Source organism: Nanorana parkeri, unplaced genomic scaffold, assembly GCF_000935625.1.
Source record: "Nanorana parkeri isolate BGI_ZX_2015 unplaced genomic scaffold, ASM93562v1 scaffold458, whole genome shotgun sequence".
In the NCBI taxonomy this organism is placed as follows: domain Eukaryota; kingdom Metazoa; phylum Chordata; class Amphibia; order Anura; family Dicroglossidae; genus Nanorana; species Nanorana parkeri.
In genome coordinates this window covers 804,707-828,709 of record NW_017306726.1, presented here as the reverse complement: position 1 = coordinate 828,709, position 24,003 = coordinate 804,707, and the positions used below count along the sequence as shown (strand labels likewise).

General features: G+C 41.7%; 1 protein-coding gene across 1 annotated transcript in view; it reads left to right on the top strand.

Annotated features, from left to right (window-relative positions):
* Positions 1-24,003, top strand: part of MAD1L1 (MAD1 mitotic arrest deficient like 1) — a 685,198-nt gene that overhangs the window by 352,746 nt on the left and 308,449 nt on the right. Inside the window, exon 14 of the mRNA XM_018560488.1 lies at positions 17,090-17,178. Within this exon, the coding sequence (XP_018415990.1) occupies positions 17,090-17,178 (89 nt within the window). The remainder of the gene's footprint in view (positions 1-17,089; positions 17,179-24,003) is intronic.

Genomic DNA, 24,003 nt, shown 5'->3' with positions numbered 1-24,003 from the left:
TCTTTATTACTGTGGGCTCCTCCATATTTGTTATGTCTCTAAAGATTTGGCATCTCTGACAGTGATCCTTACCACCAAAAACCATTTTGACCTTGACTAATCACCTTTTATGGCATAATTCTAATCATGTACATTTAACTTACAGTCCAGATGACAATAAATGGCCAAGACTGGGTCTAAAATATTCACATCAACTGTATGATAAGGGTGCATTTGGGTATTTTGGCTTTGGTATCACTTTAAAGCTTGATGTCACCTTCTGGAACTCCGCTTTTTATGATGACCTATCATCTTGCCTATAATACATATGCATGCATTTTTTTTCCTCTAATTTTCATATGGAGTGCCATAAATGGGATGCCAAGAGATATGTTTTTAAATTACTCTATTAAAATCATTGAAAACCACTGAAACATACAAAATGTTTTTTACAGTAGCAGTGTTTGTTCCTCCCTACAACAAATGCTTATTTGGAAAACAGCATGCTAAGATCCCATTAGTACCCTTCAGCACAGATGCATCTATAGCTCATAATAATAATAATAATAAAAAGACAATATGTATATTTGTTGACAAGTGCTATTCTGAATGGAAGTGGCAGTTAAGTTGCCCTTTTCACCAATTGTACACAAGTGTGTAGATGTGCTTGATCTAAATCCACCCCACTTCCTTTTCCTTCCATGTTTATATATGTGCAGCCATGACAGATCCTTTTTTTTCCTTAGCATCTGGTCATTTGCTCTCCCCACCTTTGTCAGCATTCAAGCTATTTATATCCTGGTCCACGTAGATGGTGTAGCCATGTCAGTGATAAATGACTTGCCCCTTGGCAACCTCTAGTTTGTCTCATGTATGCGGCACAATAATAGATGATTCCTCTATATCCATTTCAGAGAGCAGTTTATAATCAGCATCCTTTCTGCCATCCACAAAGACTTGTGACACGCATAGGGTTACTGCAGAGTAATGCATGTTCGAGGGACAGTTATTAGAGCGAAGCTCCACAGCTTGTTTATTGACAGACCACCAGTCGGACAGATGCTAAGTTGATACTACTTTATTCAGCATTGTCTGCTCCAGGTGCTAGTCATTTTAAAAGCTGTCAATCCTGTCATTTGTGTGCTTTTATTGTGATATTTGTTGTCATGCTTTGGGGAGCTTGGCTTTGATTTACTGTAAGTTTCACACATCACTGGATAAGGACAACCCTCTTGATACTTCTCAGAAATATCCATATTTTTTTCAGAGTACGAGGTGGCGGGATGTCACTGGAGGAAACTGATTCAAGCACAAGTGTTTGATTGCATACAAAAGATTGAAAGGCAGGCTAACCTAAGTCATCTTCATAATTAGCACTTCTGTAATTCAAATGTAATTATTTGTTGCTTGTATTTGCTTAGCCATGTATGCATGCAAACACTGCTTGGTTTCTTGAAGACCATACTAAGAGTGTACCTTGCATATGACCATTGCTTTTAGCACTTCCATATTGAATAAGGGCATATAACCAAACTTGTGCATGTGTTTAAAGATCGATACCAGTGGCGTAAAGTATTGTTGGGATGTGTAGTCCTCTATAGCCTGTGCCATTCTAAATATTATGGATGCACCGATATATCAGCCGCCAAAAGATATCGTCCGGAAATGGCACTTTTGGCTAAATGCCAAAAGTGCAATTTTTCTGCTGATACAGCGGCGCATCCGTGCTTTCTTTCCTCCCCGCTGGGCGCTGCTCTGTGTCCCAGCGGGGAGGAGAGAAAGTGACAGCCGGCCGAGCGCTGCGGGAGGAGAGCGCTGTGTTTGTGTTTTTTTGGGGGGGGGGGGCCCAAAAAAAAAAATCTTGCACCAGGGCCCTTTGTTCCTTAGCTCCGCCACTGATCGATACACAATGTTTTTTTCCTCTAGTGAGCGTACCTGCTTTTATTTTAAAGGATTAGGAGATTCCTGAATCATTGGCTGTACTGTGACATTGAATATTCATCCAGGTTACTACTGCAGGGATGAATAGCAAGCAGTTACCTGAAGCCCTTTACCCCTTGTCCAGATTTTTCTACATATTTGGTCAGTGTTAATTTTGCTACAATGTTAGCTGTACCATCTTATAATGCAGATACCATGTGGTGTAATAGTGGAATGTTATAAAGGACTCATATGCCACAATAAAAAGTGTCTTATAGTACAGTAGGCACATATTCACACTTTAATGTACTGCTTTTGCTGATGTCTTTCAGTCCACACATATGTTAAGAATCTTTAAAGTGAGGCAGCTTTCCCTTACCATCATGCTTTAATATCATGCTTTAATATATGTGCAATCGTACAAGCTTGTCTTTGTGACAATTTCTAGGCAATAGCTAGCCTAAGTTATCTTTACTGCTTTGATTTTGGTTGTCTTGGATAATGGGTTGCTGAAATTGCTGAAAGCTGGTTAAGCAAGTCAAAACAAAAGCAACAATATAGTGGAGTGGAAAGAGTGGACATTTTTCAGTTGTATCATTGAAGTAGTTCTCGGGAGAGAACATACATTTGTTTGTAAAGCTGACATGCTAGAAGCAAAATAAATATACAGTAAGATGGAACAACCCTTTAAAGAAGTACAATCAAAACTACAAAATCATTCTTGAATCCTGCAGGGACCAAGTTCATGTAGAATTTGGCCCCATTGCCCTTTTGTGCAATAAAAACACATCTTTGTTTTTGCTAGTTGTCTATCCCACCTATCTGGTAGATGCTGTTTATCTTTAATTATCTATTTGTTCGGTGCCGGATCGCAGTGTGTTTGAAAACTTTTGTGTTAGGGCCTCCTGTGAGCTCAACAGTGAAGAATGCATCCCCATTTAATAGGAAATTCGTATTTCCACTCTATGAACAGACACAAGCTCTGCAGCTACTGCCAGCTGTGTCATGGGTTCAAGTTTGACATCAGTGCTATATACATAGCATGTGAGCAACACACATACCCCATGAAGGAATCACAGGGGAGATGCTCTGCAAGGTACACTTATATGTGTGCTATGTTACTTCCTCTGTACTGTCTCTGAAAGGTAGCTAGGGTATCGAGGGTAAGTATCGGCATTTGGGTGAGTACTCGTACTCACCCAAATACTCGGTATCAGCACCGATACTAGTAGTGGTGCATCCCTAACCTAGATCCTGCATTCCTATCACAAGATGTGCCTATTTGGGAACTGCTGGGGCTTCTGTGGACCTCAGCTGCGGTTTACTCTTAAGTACAGGAAGCCCACTGGTGCCTACTTATCCAGGGCTTCCCCTAAGGGGCTAATTTGCTGGACTTTGGATGTTGCACTATCGGTCGCACGGCTTGTGGTGGGAAGGGGGAGCTGGACCAGTTTAAATTTGGTGCTCAAGCAGTCTTTCCTGTGGCTACACAGGAGCTTTGGCCTTACTGCTTCTTCAGGGACCCCCTTCTTGGTACTCCTACTGTGAATGTGTGTGCCATTTTCTTCAGTGCATGTGTGGATCTTGTTGTCTTCCTGCCATCTCCTCCACATTAGCACCAGCTCCATGATCCTCTGGATGTTTCCTGGGCTCCCTGTTGCCTTGCATTAACCTGACCACAGTTGACATTAACCCTTCCTGCTCATACATTGATTTCTGCTTACCCTTGTAGGCAGACCCTAGTACAGCAGATTATAACCGCAGGTTGTGCAGTCTAGGGGGCCAGCCAACTTACCATCCACTATCAATACCAGGGAGGTCTTGCAGTGTCCTTCCTAAGGGACTTGACACAGCCTGGATTATTGTGCCCTGCCGAGTCACAGGACTCTTTAACCACTTCTGTAAGTTCTCCTTAAACAGACAAAGGATTTACCTGTGATAAATCCTTTCTCCATTTTATGTAGGATAGAATTCTGTGCTGCTGTGGCTGAGTTTATGAGAAAAATTGCAGCCTTGATGGCTAATTTAGAATGCAGGGCCTCAAATGTGCTTTCACGCCCTCTCCTCCATAGATTCTCTTAATTCCCTGGGGCTGCAGTTTCTTCTGCACAGTCAGCCGAGGATGAGAAGGATTGTACCTTTTCCTTATTTGAGGAACTGGTACAGGAAGTATCTGACACAATCTGCGTATCTAATAACAAAACTAAAAGATACCATGTTGCTTTGGAAAGTTCTTATGAGGGATACCAGCCTGTCCAGCTTGGGTGGAGTCCTGGGTACCTTCTCGGTACCGGGGACTTGTTTGCCAGAGGAAGCTCGTTTTCTGATCAATATTCTGCAGCTCAGAGCGACTTAGTTATACTATCGATGCTAGACCTCTCATCTTCAAGGGTATCTGACCAGGATTCGTTAGGGAAACATCCTGGCAGTGGCTTACATCAACCATCAGAGAAGAACCGGAAATCTCATGGCTCAAAGGGAAGCCGTTCTAATTCTGGCTTGTGCTGAAATTCATGTTCCAGCTCTGTCTCTTTACACATCCCAGGCATGGGAAATTGGCAGACAGACTCAGTTATAAAGCTCTCCACTCCAGATAATGGTCTCTTCATCCTGCAGTGTTTCAAGACCAGGTTGTACAATAAACTAAGTAAATTTTTATCCAGGTCCAGGGATCCTATAGCCTTTGCAGTGTATGCTCTAGTGACTCCTTGGGATCAGTTCCCACTGAACTATGCCTTTCTCCTCTGAAACTCCTTCCTCGCTTACTCCTAAGGATCGGGGATGGAGGACTTTCCATTGTATTGCAATGAACTGGCCCAGATGAATGTGGTACTAGGACCTTGTCATAATCCTTGCAGGCTCTGTGTAGGCCCTCCCATATCGTCCTGAACTTCTGCCACCAGCACCTGTTTACCACCCTGCTTCTCAGCTGCTGGCTTTAATAGCCTAGCTGCTGAAGCCCAGCATGTGAGAGACAGAGGATTGTCAGATTCAGTTATCCCTGTGCTTCACAGCACTAGGAAATCGTGTTCTTGCAAAGTCTACAACTTTGGATGCATACTTCTCTTGGCGCAAAGCAAGGAAGTTCAATCTTAGGACACTTCTTTGAGACAAATCCTGTCTTTTCCTCAGTTTCATTTTAAGTATCTTCAAGGATCAAGTCTTGGCCTCAGTCGCTCCTTTTAAAGTGAATGCTTGCCTCTCACTTCTTAGTGGAGGCCATAATTGAGGCTGTCATCTGATGCCTCCTGTACATTCATCTTTGTCTATGTGGGTTCTCAACCTGATTTCTGTTGAATAATCAGAAACTTCCCTTTGAACCTATTATGGGTATTCCTCTGTCTACCCTTACTTGCTGGGTGGACTTTCTATTTGCCATCACTTCTGCAAGGCGCCAGCCTCAGAGTTGGCTTCCTTACCTGTAAAGGTCCCTTTCTTGTGTTACACAAAGACACGTTTGTTTTGAGGCCCATTGCCTCTTTTCTTGCAAAGGTAGTTTCTTCATTTTTACCTTAATCAGGATTTGTTCTACTAACTCTTTCTTACTCCGTGCATCCTAAGGGAGGTTCTCTCCTTTTTCAGGATATGGTATAAGCTGTTCGAGTCTATCTCTAGGCTACAGATTCCCTTCCACAGTCCACCTTGTTTGCAATTTTTAAAGGTCCCCATAGGAGACAACCTAGTTCACGTTTTACTAACACCAAGTGGATCGACCAACGTTGGGGGTAAAGAGGGGAGAGACACCATCCAACGCTGGGGTCCCTTAAAAATTTCCTCGGCCAAAAAGGGGTCACGAATAGAGAAAGTTTAAAAAGGCCTGGATTAGACAACTCAATCATTCAAGCCTTTGACATGAAGGGCAAGGTTCCCCCTTTTCCTGTCATGGCACACACCACCAGATCAGTTAGTGTTTCTTGGGCTTTTTAGAATCAGGCGTCTGCTTTTCAGATTTTCAAGGCTTGCCACTTTCTGTTCATACTTCACTAAGTTTTAACACATGAACGATTAGGGTGCATTCACTCCAATATGAAAAGAAATCGCCAGTCAACAGAGGGTCCGTTGACTTAGCAATTGTACCTTTCGATTTCCTTGCAGTCAGTTGTGTTGTGATCCATTTTTCAACAGATGCTGACTGAAGAGCACCAAAAAATAATTGGGTGTAAATGGGGCTAAATCACACCTGATTGTTGCGTTGCTGTTCTCTTTTTTTGTTTAGTGCAACAGAACGGAACAGTATGAAATGACCCCATTCACACCCATACATTTTTGGGTGCCCTTCCAGTAAAAAAAAAAAAAAGTATTACAATGCAACAGAACCAGTGTGAATGGGCCCCTAGGCCTCATCTGATGCCATCTTCAGGTGCTTCAGGCAGTTCTGTAGCTTTTGTTTAGCCACCTTTGGTAATATGTTGGTTCATTGGCTGTGTTGCCCAATACCATTTGGGCTGCTCTTGGATCTCCCAATGTTCATCTTGAGTCTCTTAATGTCCAATTAAGAAAGTAGGATTTTTGACTTACTGTACTTCAAGTACAGGATTTACTTAAAGTACAGAAGTACATAAAGGATACAGGTTTGTTTTTATGACCTATTGCTACTATTAGCCGCTGGGTGGTGCATGCCCCCTAAATTTTGTTTTTGTGTACCTAGCTTCCTTCTTCTGTGGGAAGCAGTAAAAACCTTGTGATTAATAAATGCACTTGTGTCTCTCAATAGAGACAATTAGTTTTACTGTGGGTACAATAATTGTATTATGTACAAATAGTAGAGTAAACGGTAATCTCCAGCCCACCAACAGTCATCACTGTACCTCATGCCATTAATATTAATACATTTCTTTTAAATAAGCTTTTACTCTGTAACTGTTTGTTTTGCAGCACCACATACTCATTTTAAGTGTTTGATAAATGATTACATAAAACAAGCGTGACACACTAACTTCACAATTCCCATAAACTCTGGGAAATGTTCATTGACTTCCAGTGGGGCTTTGCAGATTTTAATAAGGACTCCTGATGCTATCTCTTATGTATTAATCATCTTGTACTCAAACTCATTATGCACAGTAGAACTAAAGAAAAATATCATCCAGTAGGGGGCAAGCATTCTTTAATTCAAGGAACAATACAGGAAACATTAACAGAACGTTAAAAGATCTTGGCACCGACCAGATTCTCGTTACAGTGCTTCAGCTGTTAGGTTCGAAAGCAACAAGAACTTTTCATCTAATTTGAGCTAATGAGTTCTTGGCAACAAAGCAGAACTACACAAATGAATAAAGTTCTTAGTTACTGTAGAATAATGTGCAGATTTTTTTTTTTAACCTTTGATTGAATTAAAATGCAAAGTTGCCAAACCAACAATAAAACTCTACAGATAAGTTGTTTTATGCAATTAATGTAGAACACTGCAACACAGATTTTTTTTAATTTTTTTTTTCCTTTTAAGGCTGGTCAGTGATATATTTAGCTCTGGGATGTTTAATCAGCGTTCACAGTTTACAATCCTTTGAAGTATTCTTTATCCTTAGAGGGAAATAGTCTAATATAGTGCATTTCCATAGGGCAACATGGCATAGAATACAGTCATTTTGTCTCGACACACATCTGTTGCCTGAAGTTAAAACAGCAGTGTCCTGTTGGACAAAGCAAACACCTAAAAAGCCTTTACATGCATAAGGAAACTATATAGGTAATATGCTAGATATTTGACTATATTTAAATATTAAATGTTAAAAAGTTGTTATATTTATATGTCGGAAAGATTATGGGAGTTGGACATTACCATAACTTGAAAAGCCAGTGAAAAGGACACCGCTCGCATTTGTACGCCCAAACTCATCAGTCTCATCCAAAAGGCCGTGTGCCCACAAAAAGAAGCACACCCTGGCCCTCACTAGTAATCCAATGTTTGTGAAGCCGCCCTCAATGGCCACGACCACAACACAAAAAGATTTATTCCCAGGAAAGCCAAGGTGTATGTAAATAAATAGGCATGGTAGAGAGTGCACCCAAGTAAAAGGGCAATTAGACATGACTTTGAATATGTTCAATAACAAATGTCACAAGGAGTTACTGTAATGTGTACCGGTAAATGGTACCGTACCGCGCTGTCTGATGTCCCCACTGCTGAACAGCTGGTGCCACTGTCCCAAAGGAAGCCGGCGCTGTAGAAAGCAAGGCTGCGGCGGCGGAGGGAGCAGAGCCGCATTAGCCGATATGCCTTTATAGCGCCAGTTACTGTGACAGGCAGAGTGATACCAGATAACTTTGGATTGTTGTACATGAATAACTTTAGATTGTTGTACATTTTGTTCCACATTAAAAAAAAAAAAGACATCCCCTGAAAATAAGACCTAGTGTGGTTTTTGGGGGTAAAAAAAAATATAAGACACGGTATATATAATTAATTACTTTGCACATGGACTACTTGTCATGCCTTATAGAAGAAATATAATGTTTTAAACATTGGTATAAGTATATAGTTGTGTTTTGTATTTTTAAGGATTACAAAATACAGTAGTTACTATTTTAGTACTGGTTTGCTGTGTGTACCATGGTGACTGACAGACCTTTATATTCACATTTCTAGTTTCTTGTTTATTGCAAAGGGGTTTGCGTCTATGCTTTATATTTTTTCTTATTTTGTAGCATAATTAAAAAAAATTTATATCCCCTTTATATATTTTTTTAACATATCAGATTTTAGATAAATTTGTATTATATTCATTTTCCAGTTTTGTTTTCAATGGGAACCCAGCAGGGAACCCATATGGAAGCTACCACTGCTGGCTTAATCTTCAATACTAGGGTTGCACAGATACCAAGTACAGTACTCGGTACAAGTACGAGTACATGTACCAATACTTTTGAGCTCCAAGACTAGACTAGATAAAAATTCAGAAGTTAGGAGTCAGCTGTCATTTGTAAGGATCACACGGAGCTCCTGGGATTTGTGCATCTCTGTTTTAATGTATGATTTTGTTTTTATAAATATAAATAAAGGGATGCACAGATACCAGTTTTGCGAGTACGAGTACTGGTACTTGCCAAGTACTTACGAGTACTGATACATTTTTGTTTATTGTCATGTGACAGTTTTTCTAAAACAATACAGACTAATGATTTCCGGACAGTGGTGGAGCGCCAGAGCCAGGTCCCAGCTGCAACCGCTGCAACCCTGGTAGTTCTCATGAAAATGCCAAGTATCTGCACTGGTACTCGAAAAGTATCTGTGCATCCCTAGTCAATACACAAGCTCAAGGGCTGTCCTCCCTAATCTTTTTTCACTGTTTAGTCAGTTACTGGCTTGGAACAAGTATGCAGGTCAGTGGTTCTGATGTCACTGGCTTCATGCTTTCTCTGGTTTAGTGGTTCCCCAGGCAGTGAAAAATAGCAGAGAACCTTGAAAAATAAAGCATCTATGTCAGTTCCCATATTGCTGTCCTGAAAAGTTCCTTTTAAGGAGTGTTGCTAATCATTCTAGTAGAAGCTCTGGAGAACCATGTACAATGTCCAGCTTGTTAGAACACTGCTGACCATAATGAAAATAATTTCTGTTTTCCTGTAAAATGCTCTGCTACATGGAGCTTCTGATGAAATTTCTTTTGGAGCTGTACTAGTTTCCTGCAGTCTCCCGCCATCCTGTGTAGATCTAAACCCAGCCAGAGTGGGAATAATAAATGCTTGTGCGGAGGCAGCCTAGAGACAGCATACCTTCCATTTTCTGTTCTCTCCTCCCAGCTGCCTTTGATAGACTGAGCTGAGCCACCGATAAGAGCCCTAATCAGAAAATTGAAGGAAACATTTTTCGTTATGATAATCTTATCAGTTTCTGAATAAACAGTGCTGTTGAAAAGCCCTGCAATATTGGTGTGCACCTTGGCTCCTCTCTGCCTGACAGAGGTTGTGCAATGGTATTGATCTGAGAGAATTTTACCATATTCAGCTGTATATTTATTTGCAGGTTTTATTCAACGCTCTTTTTGGAATGTTTCTCTTCTGCTCTCTAGATTCTTTTCCTCCCAGATCTCATTATTTCTAACAATTTTTAAACAATATGAAGCATTCTGGGATGTTAATCAATATATGTGCACACAAAGACCATGCGGAATAGCAGCAAAGTGTGGTTGTCACAGAATTTGCTGCTCACTTGAAACTTCATTTATACATTCTCCCTTCCAGTGGTAAGAAGTAGTGTACCGAAGGCAATGTTTATAATAAACCACTCATTGGCCTGTACTGAGAGTGGTAGGGTAAGTGAGGGCAGCACTCAAACTTAAAGGGTTATTCACAAAAGGGTGAAGACTTTGGAGAAGGCAGGAAATGTGAACAATCTAGAACAGTGGTGGCGAACCTATGGCACGCGTTCCAGGGAGGGCACGCAAGGCCCTTTCTGCTGGCACGCGAGCCCAGGTTCAGGCCCCAAAACATTAAGGCAGTCGAGCTGACGGGGAGAAATCGGCGAGCGAGCAGGAGGAGAAGGGAGATGGAGCGGCAGGGGGTGCAGACAGAGGGAGATGGGGGCGGAGATGAAAGAGGACGGGAGGAGACGGGGGACTGAGCGGCATGAGACAGGGCCGGAGACAGAGGGAGATGGAGGCGGAGATGAAAGAGGACGTGAGAAGACGGGGACGGAGCGGCATGAGACATGGGGCGGAAACAGGGGGAGATGGAAGAGGCCTGTGAAGACTGAGGAGGCAAAGGCAGAGACCTTGATGGAGGAGGCATCGCCAAGGGGCCAGTCGAGCGGTGAAGCTGAGACGATTGGGCGCCGAGGCAGCAGTGAAGGCTGGGCTTCCCGTGTAAGGTAAGAGCACTGTGCTGGCAGGGCCCAGCATAGATTATGCACAGCCCACCAAAGAGTCACAGGTGGGCTGTGCAATACCTTTTAGTGGGCTTTGCAGGATCCATGGGGGGCTCTGCAGCCTGCAAAGCCCACCACAGATCCTGCACAGTCCCCCTGAGATCTGGCAGTCTGCAGGGTCTCAGGGGGTCTCTGCAGGATCTGTGGGGGGCTTTTCCAGATCTCAGGGGGGCTGTGCAGCCTGCAACCCCCCCACAGATCCTGCAAAGCCCACCACAGATCATGCACAGCGCCCCTAAGATCCGGCAGACTGCAGGGTCTCAGGGGGTCTCCGCAGGATATGTGGGGAGCTTTGCAGGATCCGTAGGGTGCTCTGCTGCCTGCAAAGCCCACCACAGATCCTGCACAGCCCCTCTAAGATCTGGCAGACTTCAGGGTCTCATGGGGGCTTTGCAGGATCTGTATGGGCTCTGCAGCCCCATGGTGGGCAGAGCCCATTACAAATCCTGCACAGCCCCCCTGAGAGCCTGCAGGGCCTCCAGGGGGCTGTGCAGGATCTGTGGGGGGCTTTGCAGGGTCTTGGGCCTGTGCAGGATCTGTGGTGGGCTCTGCCCACCATAGACCCCGCAGAGCTCACCACAAATCCTGCTAAGCCCCCCTTAGACCACAGCTTTCCTGCTATGCTAATAGCGGAACATGTCAAAAGCTGGATACAGTGTTTGCACTGTATCCAGCGACTGACAGGTCACGCAAAAAGTATTAAACAGGAAGGGGTGGGGTAAATTTAGTGGGGGTGGGGGCGCCCGAGTTTTGCCTTGCCTAGGGCAGCCCCAAACCAGAATACACCACTGCGTTCAGGGACCACCAATTGAAATAGATCCGACTGACCCGGATCGCCTTGGTATGCGATCCCGGCCAGTCACAATTAGGCAGCGGTGGTGGCGGCCAATAAACAGGTAGGTTAGACGGCTGCTACCTCCTCGCTAGCACCCCGGGAGGCCCCCTCAAGTGGCCGGCCGTCTAATCTGCTTGTTTAGAGGTCACCGCCGCTGCCTGATTGTGACCGGCCCAACTACAGAGGCGATCCGGGACGTTCGGCTCCCCCGTGAGAGCCGTACAAGGCCGTAAGGCAGTGATGTTGAAAGTTTCTTAAACCCAAGCGCCCAAACTGCAATACTAAACTTATTTTCAGCGCTGGAACTTTGAGATAAATTTAATTTTGCGTCACAGTTTGGGCACTCGGGTTTAAAAAGGTTCGCCATCACTGATCTATAACAACATAGCTGATCTGGAAAGTGAGCTTCTCCAAACTCTTCACCCTTTTGTGAATAACCCTGATGATCATGTTTTTGTTTGTTTTTTCTCTTTTTTTTTTCACTGCTTTTCTATACTTTTTTGCAGACACAGATAAGCAGAAGCTGCTACGAATTGCTGGTTGCCTGGTAGTTTGTTACTTAAATCATTGAGTCACTATTTTAGAACAAGATTGAATCCGGTGAAGTCACCGGTATAATGTTGATAAGTCACTTTCTTAAATCAGCATGGCAACCAGACATTTGGCATTTTTTAAGAGAAAGCTCATTAATACCTCCTCAAAGGATTATTTAAAGTTAAAGGATGTTAAATTGTCTTCCTTGGGAGCTGGTTCATGCTAACTCTGTAGAATACATTAATAAAGGGGCTGGCTGTATTTCTAAATGCAAAAATATAAACAGCTATTTATATGTGTAAGGAATAACAGTGTAGATTGTTGACCTAAGGGAGTATCTAATTACCTTTGGGGATCAGGAAGGATTTTTTTCCCTGTAAGAGTATATTGGATTGCCCTTTATAAGAATGCCTTCTGGATTAGCTGCAAGTTTGGGGTTTAGAAGGTTTTATGTATTTATTTATTTTTGTCTTTGTTTAAACGTATTGGACGTGTGTCTTTCTCAGCTTGATTATCTATGTGACTATATGTGTAAAGAAAGCCTTCCTTAATATTATAAGCCTGTATCGGTTGAGCATGTAGTTTGGTGTTGGGCAGACACTTTCATGCCTTCCTTCTCTTGGAAAATTAATTGAGTTCAGCTGGAAAAATACTACATTTCTTGTTCATTGAGGGACACAGTATTCAGAGACAGTTGGGCTACACTGATGTCTACAGGAAGATTTGTACACTGGCAAAAAAAACTAAACCGTAACCAGCCTCCTACTCCCAACATGCCTCAGTTTTCTTGAACAAAACAGTGTCACAAAAAAAGGCAATGGACATGAGGGTGGAATTTTTTGCAAATGTCTAAATCCTGTGTGAAAGTAGTATAACCCACATGTCTCTGAATATTGTGTCTCTCAAAGAACTCCAAGAAAAGTATTTTACCTCGAGTACAAAAAAAGCCTTTTTTTCTGGCTATTGAGACTGGTTGGATTAGACATGTCTGTAAATTAACTTTTATAACAGGTGATTTGCTTTTATTTGTTTCTGTAATTGGCAAATAGAAAACTAGTTTTACATATAATGGTTTTTGGTTCTAATTTTGACTTATCAGCGAGGCTGGATATAATCGCCTCATGTCTTTTAGCACTTCATATTATTTAATTTGAGCTTATGTGCTTTTTGTTTCTTCTTCTTTCAAATGTCTGACAGTAAATAATTGTCCTTCATACCATGGCTGCAGCATTTTTACAAGAATAACTTTTACTTTATTAGCTATGTAACTGTCTACCACTAGTATGTGTGATAACATATGCACGATTAAAATGAGCGGCATGTTTGTTAAAACTGCTGGGAGGAAATGGCCATAAGGTCAGATAAAGTAATTTTCTCTAGTTTTTCCCTGTAACAATAAGTACAAGATAAAACACTTACTGTGTCATTAACATCAAACTCTGACGTTTAATTAAGGTTCATTTTACACAATGAAGCCATGGCTGCTGTTTTTTAGATAAAAGCCAAGTAAAATGCCAAGCGTTTTATGTTAGAGGGTTGGGTGACTCAGTGGGATGACAGAGCACTCACCTGCATGATTTCAATATACAACTCTACTCTCACAATCTCATTTTATATTTTCACAGGGCCAAAGGATTTAGATTACAAATGGGTATTGTCAAGCAGCTTTGTCTACTGATGCCTTGCATAATGATAGAAAGGTCAAGCGTAAAAATCTTATGAATTCAAATTGGATATGATTCCTGAGTTAGTGAGGGCCCTTGAGTAATAATTGAGAAAGGTATCCCTTAGCTTGGTGGGAATCGACAGCCCGGCCATTTTTCTTTATCATTTGTTTAATAGATGAAAGTTGAGGCCTTGACAGATCAATCAGCGGAGAGGTAGAATAGGCTCAATTACACACAATCTACAATGTTTAAAGCAGAGGAATTACATGTAATAGGCACACAAATGTGGGCTGAGTCACTTCTCTGTCCTAAGACTGATCTCCCCTAAAAACAGAGCTAGGCTTTCTTTGATGGTGGCTGTATTCAAGAGCCGTCTGTAGATTTAAAGAGAATGTGTCACTGAGAAAAGAGCACTTCATCATGCTAAAGTGAATTAGACTAAAAAGAAGTACCCACAATTGCAAAACGTTTCCCAGCACACTCACCAGCCAGCATGCAAAAAAAAACAAAAACTGTTTAACCGCTAAGGTTAAAAAAAGGGTTTTAGATACATGTCTGCTGCAGAATATGTGAAAGCCGCACTGCCACGTCAAGGCTCCTCTGTGTAGTGCGCTCCTAACCCTAACGTATGAGAGTCCATCTTGGAGCACATGTAGCAAAAGATAAAATTGGGTGCAGGTTCACCAGGAGGTAGCCCAACCTCCTTAAAGGTACAAGGACACACAAGGGACTCTGCACATCACAACGACAGCTGAGACCCCCAGTGTGTCACTACACCAAATCAGTCAAGCCAAACACATGGCAAACACTCTCATCCACTTATAACCAGCTTTCAAGCAAAGGTGCACATGGAAGGGCTTTATACAGTACAACAGCATTTTCTTTTGGATGCTGGCTGGTGAGTGTGCTGGGAAACTTTTTTGCTGTTGTACTGTATAAAGCCCTTCTATGTGCACCTTGCTTGAAAGCTGGTTATAAGTTGATGAGTGTGTTTTTTCCATTTGTTTTGCTTGACTGATTTGGTGTCCCCACAATTGGACACCTATTAGGATCTGAATGTTTAGTCTTCAACTACTGGAAGAATACAGGCTACTTATATTTGATCACCCCTTATCTAGCATTACACATTATTTCTTAATTTGGTTCTTTAGTTTGAACTTCCAAGAGGCCAGAGTTTGCTTATATTAGCTGTTGATTAATATTTGTGATTCAACACTGTACACGCTTGGTAACAGTTTATCATGTAAAAGAATCTACAATTGTTGCAGTTTTCCTACACAGAACAATTTTGTGGAATTTTTTGTGGTTAATTCTTCATCAAACACATTGTCTCCAATACCATCAGGGTTATTCAGTGAATAATACAGCTAATTGGACTTGCTTTACTGAAGCACGAATGGTATCAATTGTCTGCTTTGGGTTTTTCACAAAAAATTAACCTTTGGTAACAGCATCTTTAAAGAAGAGAGTAAACACTTCTCTTTCCCATTGCCCATACAGTCTAACACCACTTTGAGGAAGAAGAATCATTCACTGAACTTTTCCGCGAGTGTCAATTTCCTGTGCTCTTTGGTTTCTCTAGCCCGCCCCTACAATACAGGTAGGTGTTAACAGCAGCAGGAACCACTAAAGCACAGCTTGAGGGCACAGGAGATGGACACATTTAGAAATGTCAGTTTCTGAAAATATGATTCCTTTTCATTAAAACAGTGTTTGGCTGAGTTGGGGTAAATGTTTATACTCTTTACAGGTACATCTGTTGTTAAGATACATTTTTATAGCATGATCATATCATCGGTGTATTATAGCAGGTGCTCTGTCTTTCACATCAGGTGTCATGGCATGCAGTCTGGCTGCCACACCATGTTTCCTGGCAAGAGCCCTGCCTTCTACCTTTTGTGTCACAACCGGTAGATGTCCTACATGCCGTGTCTCATAACTTAGTGCCCTGTGTTCTGGCTTGTATACCTTAGCTAGGGATGGGTTATCTGCATTAGTGGAATGCATCTCTAGCCCTCTAGAAAGAGTATTAGTTTTGATTCCTATGTGTGCCCATGATTGGTAGTTGTAATCTGGTGGACTGTTGGTGGACCTCCAGGGATTGAATGTCTCACTTTTATAGTTCAACATTGTATTCCATAACTAGTGTCTAGTGGCAGATATAGCAAAGGGACCTTGTGCAGGAACATTTTTGGGGTACTTCCATTCAATTAAGAGGAAACAATTAGGGCATCATGCAGATGTCTATGTAGCAGAGGGAGTGCCAGCACTCACCTAATCCACATCCTGTTAATTTAGGCCTTTTAATCCATCCCAGAGCGCCCTTCTGCAGTTACACAGTCTGCATAAATGGTGTGTCTGCCCCTGCTAGTTCCCATAGCTCCCAACTGTCCCTGATTTTCCCTCTTTTGAATCCAAATCCCTCTGTCCCTGCTTCCTCTTTAGTTTTCCCTCTTTGTGATGTGAAGTATAGACCTGTATGACAATTGACTTTAACTACCAAGAGTGTTATACTGCACTAAACCTTTCATCCAATCTCTGAATTCTTGCATTTATCCCTTTATAAAAATGGGATAAAGGAAAAGTGTGTGTGTGTGTGTGTACATATGGTTTGAACAACCATTTTTTCATGCAAGTCCTTAGTGGGGTGTGGCAGGGTAATGTTCTGTGCCTACGGACTTTTGCACTTCAATGTGTCCTCTTTTCAATCCCAGAAAGTTGGGAGATATGCTGGTGCCTTAAATTCCACATCATGTATCATCGCAAGTCCTCTGCTTGCTGTGACTTGCATTGCGGCACATGCCCTTTCTACAGTATAAATATTGGGGCACGTTTTTTGACCTTCACATCATGCACAATAGCAGCCCCTCTGCACTGTGTCCCAAACCGTAGCTACTGCTCTGACTTATTACATGCCCTAGCATCCATCATTTTATTGCTTTCAATTCTATAGTTGCAGTTAAATGTATTATATAAAATGGGAGCCATGTTTTCCAATATAAAATAATTCTACTATGATCAGATTCTTGTTTTAATTTGTTAATGATAAATAAACAGTTATTGGGAGTTTGGTCTTTTTAATTTTAAAGCTATGCCCAAAACTAAAGCTTAAAAAAAAATACTTAACCTACTGTAAATACAAGTTTTACAATCTGGTTATGATCTTAAATGAGAAATTCAGTGCTGGTAATAATGTTACTGCAGCAGTAGCCTGTTTACTGTGTTATAACACATAGCAATTATTTATAATGGCATTACAATATTTCTTTTTGTTTGTTTTGTTTTAATTAGCTAACATCGGAACTGAAACTCTTGAAGTCTCAGATGGGTACAGCAGACCAGAGCCTCTCCATCAACAATGAGACCGTCAACTCTCTCAGGTATGTTAAGAAAAGAAAATAGAGGCAACACTGAAACTGTGTGCAGCCTAATTTAAGTCTGATTCATTATGTATTGTTTGTAGGATATGCATTACATTAAATGGATCTGTCACACAGAAACAGCACAAGTGACAATCTAGCGTTGTTTACATTAATCTCTCGGATATGAGGCAAGATAATTGCTGAAAAGTAGGTGAGGTAAATGATAAAATGTCTTTAGCAGTTTAAATTCATGATGCCCTTGCTGAGTAATTACTGGTGGAGCATCAACAGTTTAGTACCATTATGTGGACCGTTGAATAGAAACTGCATGGAGTTGAGGGCTGTCATCATTGTTTTGGCCTGGTCACTGCAGATGGTAATTCAAATGGCACCTTCAGAATGGAATTTGTTTTAAACTATTTCATGAATCTGAACACTAACAGCCTCCGCATAGTGAACTGGTGCAAGCACAATGTGCTGTCTTCTGAGTGACAGATTCTCTTTGACTGCCAGGGACATAAGGCATAGATTTATATGCATGTGCATTAGAAAAAAGTAATTCATAGGAGACCAGTCTGATAGCCTGTTACAGACCCTAATGATTTATATAGGCACTTTATGTTGCTCAAACAGTGAAGAGAGAGGCAAAACGGTATTCATACCTTACAATGCTGGAGTCCTGTGTTCTATTTCCACCAGGTTTCCTCCGGATACTCTGGATTCCTCACACACATGCTGGAACGCTACTTGGCTCCAGTCTAAATTGTCCCGGTGTGAATGCATGTGAGAGAGGGACCGTAGATTGTAAGCTCTTTGAGGGCAGGGACTGATGGGAATGTGCATTATGTAGAAGTGCTGTGTAAATTGTTGGCACTGTATAAATACCTGTAAGGCTTCATTCACACGAGAAACGTACAGCTCCGTGCTGGGTGCACGGCCGTATCGGGCAGCTCCCGGGAAGGACAGGTGCTGCGTGTGTGTGATTAGTACGCAAGCCCTGTCTTTCTCTATGGGACTACGAGGCCGTACACCACCTATGCTGACCCCAAGTGCAGGTCCATACCGGTTGCGTGTGTCCCGGCTGGGACGCAGACAGGGTCCATCCTGTCACGTACGAGTACGGACACTCGCATGGACGTGCAGGGCGGGTGAACGTAGGGCTGCGTACGGCGGCTTTGTCCCATAGAGCAAGATAGGGACTGCGTGCTAATCACACGCATCACCTGTCCTTCCCGGGAGCTGCCCGATACGGCTGTGCACGCAGCTAGGAGCTGTACGTGCCAGCCTTTTCTAGTGTGAATGAGGCCTTATACATAAATAAATAAGGATAATAGCGACAACCTAACAGACCTATATGTAGCCTAGTAAAACTCTGTCACATTGCTTACTTTGCAGCAATTCTGGCTGCAGGCTCACCAGGCCTCCCATAATTAAGGCATAAGTTAAACACCCCAGCAGAAGCAGACACTGTACAAGAAACTTGTCTACATCTGTGAGCCCCACCAATAAAGAAAGTGGTGAGAGGAAATTGAGAGGGAGGAAATAAAAGATAAGACAAGTAGAAGGGTAAAAAAGGGTCAGGGAGACATCGCCACTGAACTATACGTATCAAATACTTTTTTTGTCCCAAAATGGAGTTAGTTTGGGTCAATTCCACTTTATGTGGGTCATTGTTCCAATACCATTGTAACAGTTCCAGGAGATGTTTGGGGTCCCAGGAAAGATCTGACAGATCTTAAAGTTCCTTTCTTGCACCACATTGGTGATTAAAAGCTTATGAGTCTATGTGCAAGATTTGGTTTTATCATCGTTGGTAAAAGTGCACACAAGTTCTCTCTCCCACTCCCACAAGTAGGTCAGAGAGTTAGGGTAGATGTGCAAAAGCAGTTTGTAGAAAGTGAAAACAGTGTGAATAGAGCCAGAAGATTGTAGGCAGAAGGTTGGGTTTATTATACATTTTAAAGCCACTTGTCATATTTACTAGAGGTGCACGGAAATGATAATGGCAAAAATGAAGCCGAAGTGAAAAAAAAAGTCAGACCGAAACCAAAAATGTTTTTTTTTTTTTTTTACTTTTTCAATTAAAAAAAATATTTTTATATTTTTTTACATTTTTTAATATTAAATTTGTATTCATTTTCATTACATATTTTTATTTTTTACTTTTAGGGGCTTTGGGGAAATATTGGGACTCTAACAGACCCCTGATATTTCTCTTGAAAAATAGAAAGAGATTGAGAACACAAGTCAACAATCTCTTTTTCTGCAGCCTCTGTTATAAATGAACAGGAATCCTCTATACTGAGTGTTCCTGTTCATTCATAACTTGTGGACAGAGTGTGTTTACTATAACCACAATCATGGATGAACAGGAGGTGATGTAGATTGCTTCCCATTCATAATTGAGGATATAGTAAACATACAATGTCCTCAATTATTTACAAACACTCAGCGATCACTGACTGCTAGTACCCGCTCTCCGTCCTGACAGCTGTACCCGGAGGCTGAGCGAGTGGAGCTCAGCCTCCTGTGACAGCGCTGGCGGTCTCCGCCCACACCGCTGTCCTCGGATCTGTGACAGGAGGCTGAGCAGTGCTGGGAGGAGAGCCTGTGACAGTTACCCTCCTCCCTGCCGGGTCACAGAGCAGCGCCCAGCTGGGAGGAGAGAAAGAATGAATGCACTGTTGTGTTGGGCAGAAAATTGCACTTTCGGCATTATGCCAAAAGTGCCATTTTCAGCCGATATGTTTAGACGGTCGATAGTTCAGTGCACCCCTACATATTTACATATATTTTAAAGACATAGGACATATTTATCACTTACATTTCTGTTCTCTCTGAAGGAAAAAAAAAGCCTTATTAAATATGTGGGTAGCCCAGGAAGGAAAAGTTGTTAAGTGGACTGAAGATCCATTATCCAGCCAGTAAGTCTATTATTTTTCAACTTCCTTTAACAGACCAAACTGTCCAGTGAAAGTATCAAAAAAGAAGGTTTCAGTCAAATCATTTAACACTGACTGGGTGCTTTTAAATAGTTAAAAAAAACAAAAAAGTGTTAGCTGGGGTTCACTTTTAATTTGTTTGTCATGTTATTCCAAGTCTGCTAGTGCATCTAACACTACCCTTGTCACAGGTTAACAATGCTGCTGTCCAAGGGCAGCTCTGTTGCTCCTCCATAGAGCAGAGCCACCTTAATACAGAAGTTGTGTTACTGGCTGGATCACCAGGTGAAAATAACGGAGAAAATAAAGGAATGCAGTAAACAGTTGGTTTTCATTTACTAGAAGTGAAGCAAAAATCTAAAAATTTCAAGCACAACATTTTACAAATCTAGACAATAATTATAAAATCTGGTGAGTTGGTAACTTTATTTTTCACGTCATCAGTATGGAATTTCACCTGTTATTGACACACATCTGATACAATAGACATTTGAGTGACTGGGTGAATCCATTGAGGTCATGTCTCTGTTTGGAGGAACCACAATCTCTTCCCCATTATATCAAATTAAGGTCACCAAAATCTGCTCACTGACAGTCTGATTGAGATGGTGCCTGTAGCAAGCCTCTGAAGGAATACATACAAACAGTCTGTTGTATTCGAGTATTTGCAGTTAACCCTTCTGATTCTGCAGATACACATTGTTCAAAATGTAAAAAAAAATGAAATATGTTGTTGTGGAATCACCTTTGAACAGTTGTTAAATGGAGGACAATATGATTTAGGTGTAAAGGCTTTAAAGTTTTAGCTGTCAAAATCACAATGAATTAAAAAAAAAAAATCACTATGAATAAAGCCCCAGCTTACCAATGCACAGGGCTTGATTCTGTGCAAAATCCGCTCATCCTCGTCTGTGGCGAGAGGACAGCGGAGCCCGACGAGTAACTTTCTAGAGACGCCTGATCGCTTGTATTAGCAACTGCTGTCACTGTCGGGCCCGAGACCTGCTGCGTCTGGTGGGGCCGGGACCGGCACGGCTGCTCTGTGACAGGAGATCAAAAGGAGGTCGGTACACGATCTCCCTCTCAACTCCTCTCCAGTCCCTGAATGCAGGAAGTGATGTATATTACATCACTTCCGCATTCCTCTGTCACTCTCCAGCTTCAGAAGCTGGTGAAGCAGATCTCTGGAGGTCCCTAGGTGACATTAGGGGTCTGGGAGACCCCTAATTGCTCCATAAAGAGGACCTGTCATGTAAATTGGCTATCACGGGGATTTTTAGCCCCCCATGTGATAGCAATAAAGGTAAGTGGGGAAAAAAAGTAATACAAAAATTCAAGAAGCATAAAAAAACACAATTTTTTTTTGTAAGTCCACCGCCCCCCACATACACATGCAAACATGCGTCGGTGCGCTGTGAAAGTCGTAGTTAGAATAATAATTCTAGGGCCATTAATCACTAATAATACTAAACTGATGAGCAATAAAAGTGTTTAAAGTGTCGCCTATGGCCAATTTTCAGTGTGGTCATTTTTTTGTGATTTTGCAGGCATGCGCAATTTTAAAGCTTGTCATGTTTGGCGTCTATTCATCCGACATGACCCCGTCTTTTATATTTTACCAAAAATATGGGTAAAAATAAATATTTTATAACATAATGTAGGGAAAACATTGTTTTTACCCCAAGGCTATCGTCATGCTGACTGGTGAAGTTTTTGACTGGTGAGACACGCTAAACTTTTTCAATCCCTGCCAATGTACATAACACACGTTACTTCAGTGCCCTGGTGTAATTGGGCTCTTCAGGCAAATAGAAGAAAGAAAAAAAATATTCCAAGGAAGTTTATATTTGTTTTTTGTTTTTAAGTGCCACAACTATAAATATCTAAATCTGTCTTTTATATTAGATTTGTTTCCCCTACACAGATTGGGAAAGGGAGTATCAGCAGCTGAGCCAGTAAAGGTTATGCTGCCTAAAGCTGGCCATACACCTGTAGATTATCTGCAGATTTTCTATGATCGGATGGAAAAAGTGCAACAGATTCCTCCATCTATGCTAAACTGTGTGGATGAAGGAATCTCCCACTGGGCCAAGCTTCAGTATCTTGCTAGTCAGCCCCGCTGGCTCTCAAAATACCTAAACAATCTGATAGGATGCAGGCATTGTTCAGATATTTTGAGAGCCAGCGGGGCCGACTAGCAGGATACTGAAGCTTGGACCAGTGGGAGATTCCTCCATCCACACAGTTTAGCATAGATGGAGGAATCTGTTGCACTTTTTCCATCCGATCATAGAAAATCTGCAGATAATCTACAGGTGTATGGCCAGCTTTAGGCAGCATAACCTTTACTGGATTCCTCCATTCACACAGTTTAGCGTACATGGAGGAATCTGTCGCACTTTTTCCATCTGATCATAGGCTGATATCTATAGAAAATCTATAGGTGTATGGCCAGCTTTACACTGGGGACATGCTTTGAAGAAGGAAAGAGCACAGATATGACCTAATTAATGTGCTGATCCTTTAACATCCAGTTGGAAGGAAGGGCTTGGGAACACAGTAACTTTCAAAGCAGAACTTGAACAGACAGTTTTAATGCGCCAAAGTTCAATCTGTGTATGGCCAGCAGCCACAATGTTATTAAACTGTATTAGAGGTCCCAGGAGACTGTTGTGTGCTGTCTTCACTCACTGTGTAATAATAATTTTCATGCAGGCCTATGTTCACTATAGAAGGAAATGTAATACAACAGTATAACACATAAAACATGTTGAGTTATGTGCTATGTAGGTTCGTATAGAGTTTTAATGTGGCGTGAACTGCCTGTTTATAGAAAGAGAATTTTCACAGTTTTACTAAGGCTCAATTTTTATTTTCTGTTCTCATATAGAAGTGCACGACAACTGTCCATACCGAGATAGCTCTGTGAGTTTGATGAGCTCTTTATTCAATTCACCCCCATTTTTGTTGTGGCACTTTTAAATCTGCCTTGCTTACTAGTAGCAGAGGAGAGATGGAACTTGATATTATCGTTGTCCTTCTGCACATCTGTCACACCACTTCCCAACATGCACAAATTGGATTTCCTTCATTCTGTGGCTCTTGTAATGGAAAGTGTAGAGAAACAGCTTACATTGTGACCGCAGGGGTAAAATTCCTGACAACGTTTGAACCCGAGCTTATTTGGCTCTAATTGTGATTAACGAGAGCAGGGAGCAGCTCCTGGTGAGGACCGGAGGTGGGCGAAAAGACATATAGTCCGTCAAGCAGAACAATCTTGGAGAGATTTGATGAAGCATATTTGCTGCTTTGTTCAATCATGCAGTAGTGAAAGGGTTAACAGTAAACCAAAGAAATCCAACTTGTTTCAATTTTATTTGTATTCTGTGAGCTTTGCACAGTCCCCCCATTGTTATTAGGATAGGCTTAACCTTTGCTTTGCCAGAACTGTGTTAAGGTTATTATTGGTCCGTCCTGCAGAGAGATAGATTACTGGGCTGTAGTTCACAATATCTTTTTATTACATGCTTTCCATGCTTCTAGGCATTATCAACTTCAGGGCTCTGTAGGTAGTCAGATTGGACTGCAAGGTTGCCAGCTGGGCAGGTAGTACAAGTAGCGTGTCTGGATTGCGTAAACAAAGTCCATTTACGACATTGGTATATTGGCTTAGAGTATCTGTGAAGTATATATATATTTTTTTTGTCCCAGTATTTGTAGCTATGAAGGTAAACTTATATTTTAAAGTAAAACTTCACTCTTGAGGAAAAATGTTTATCCAAATCAGTTACCTGCATTACATGCATTTTAGCTAACTTAAAGTGGACCTTTACCCCCTTTTACTAAAACTCACACCAGCATGCAGCTCTGCTATTAAATCATCTTTATATATATATATATA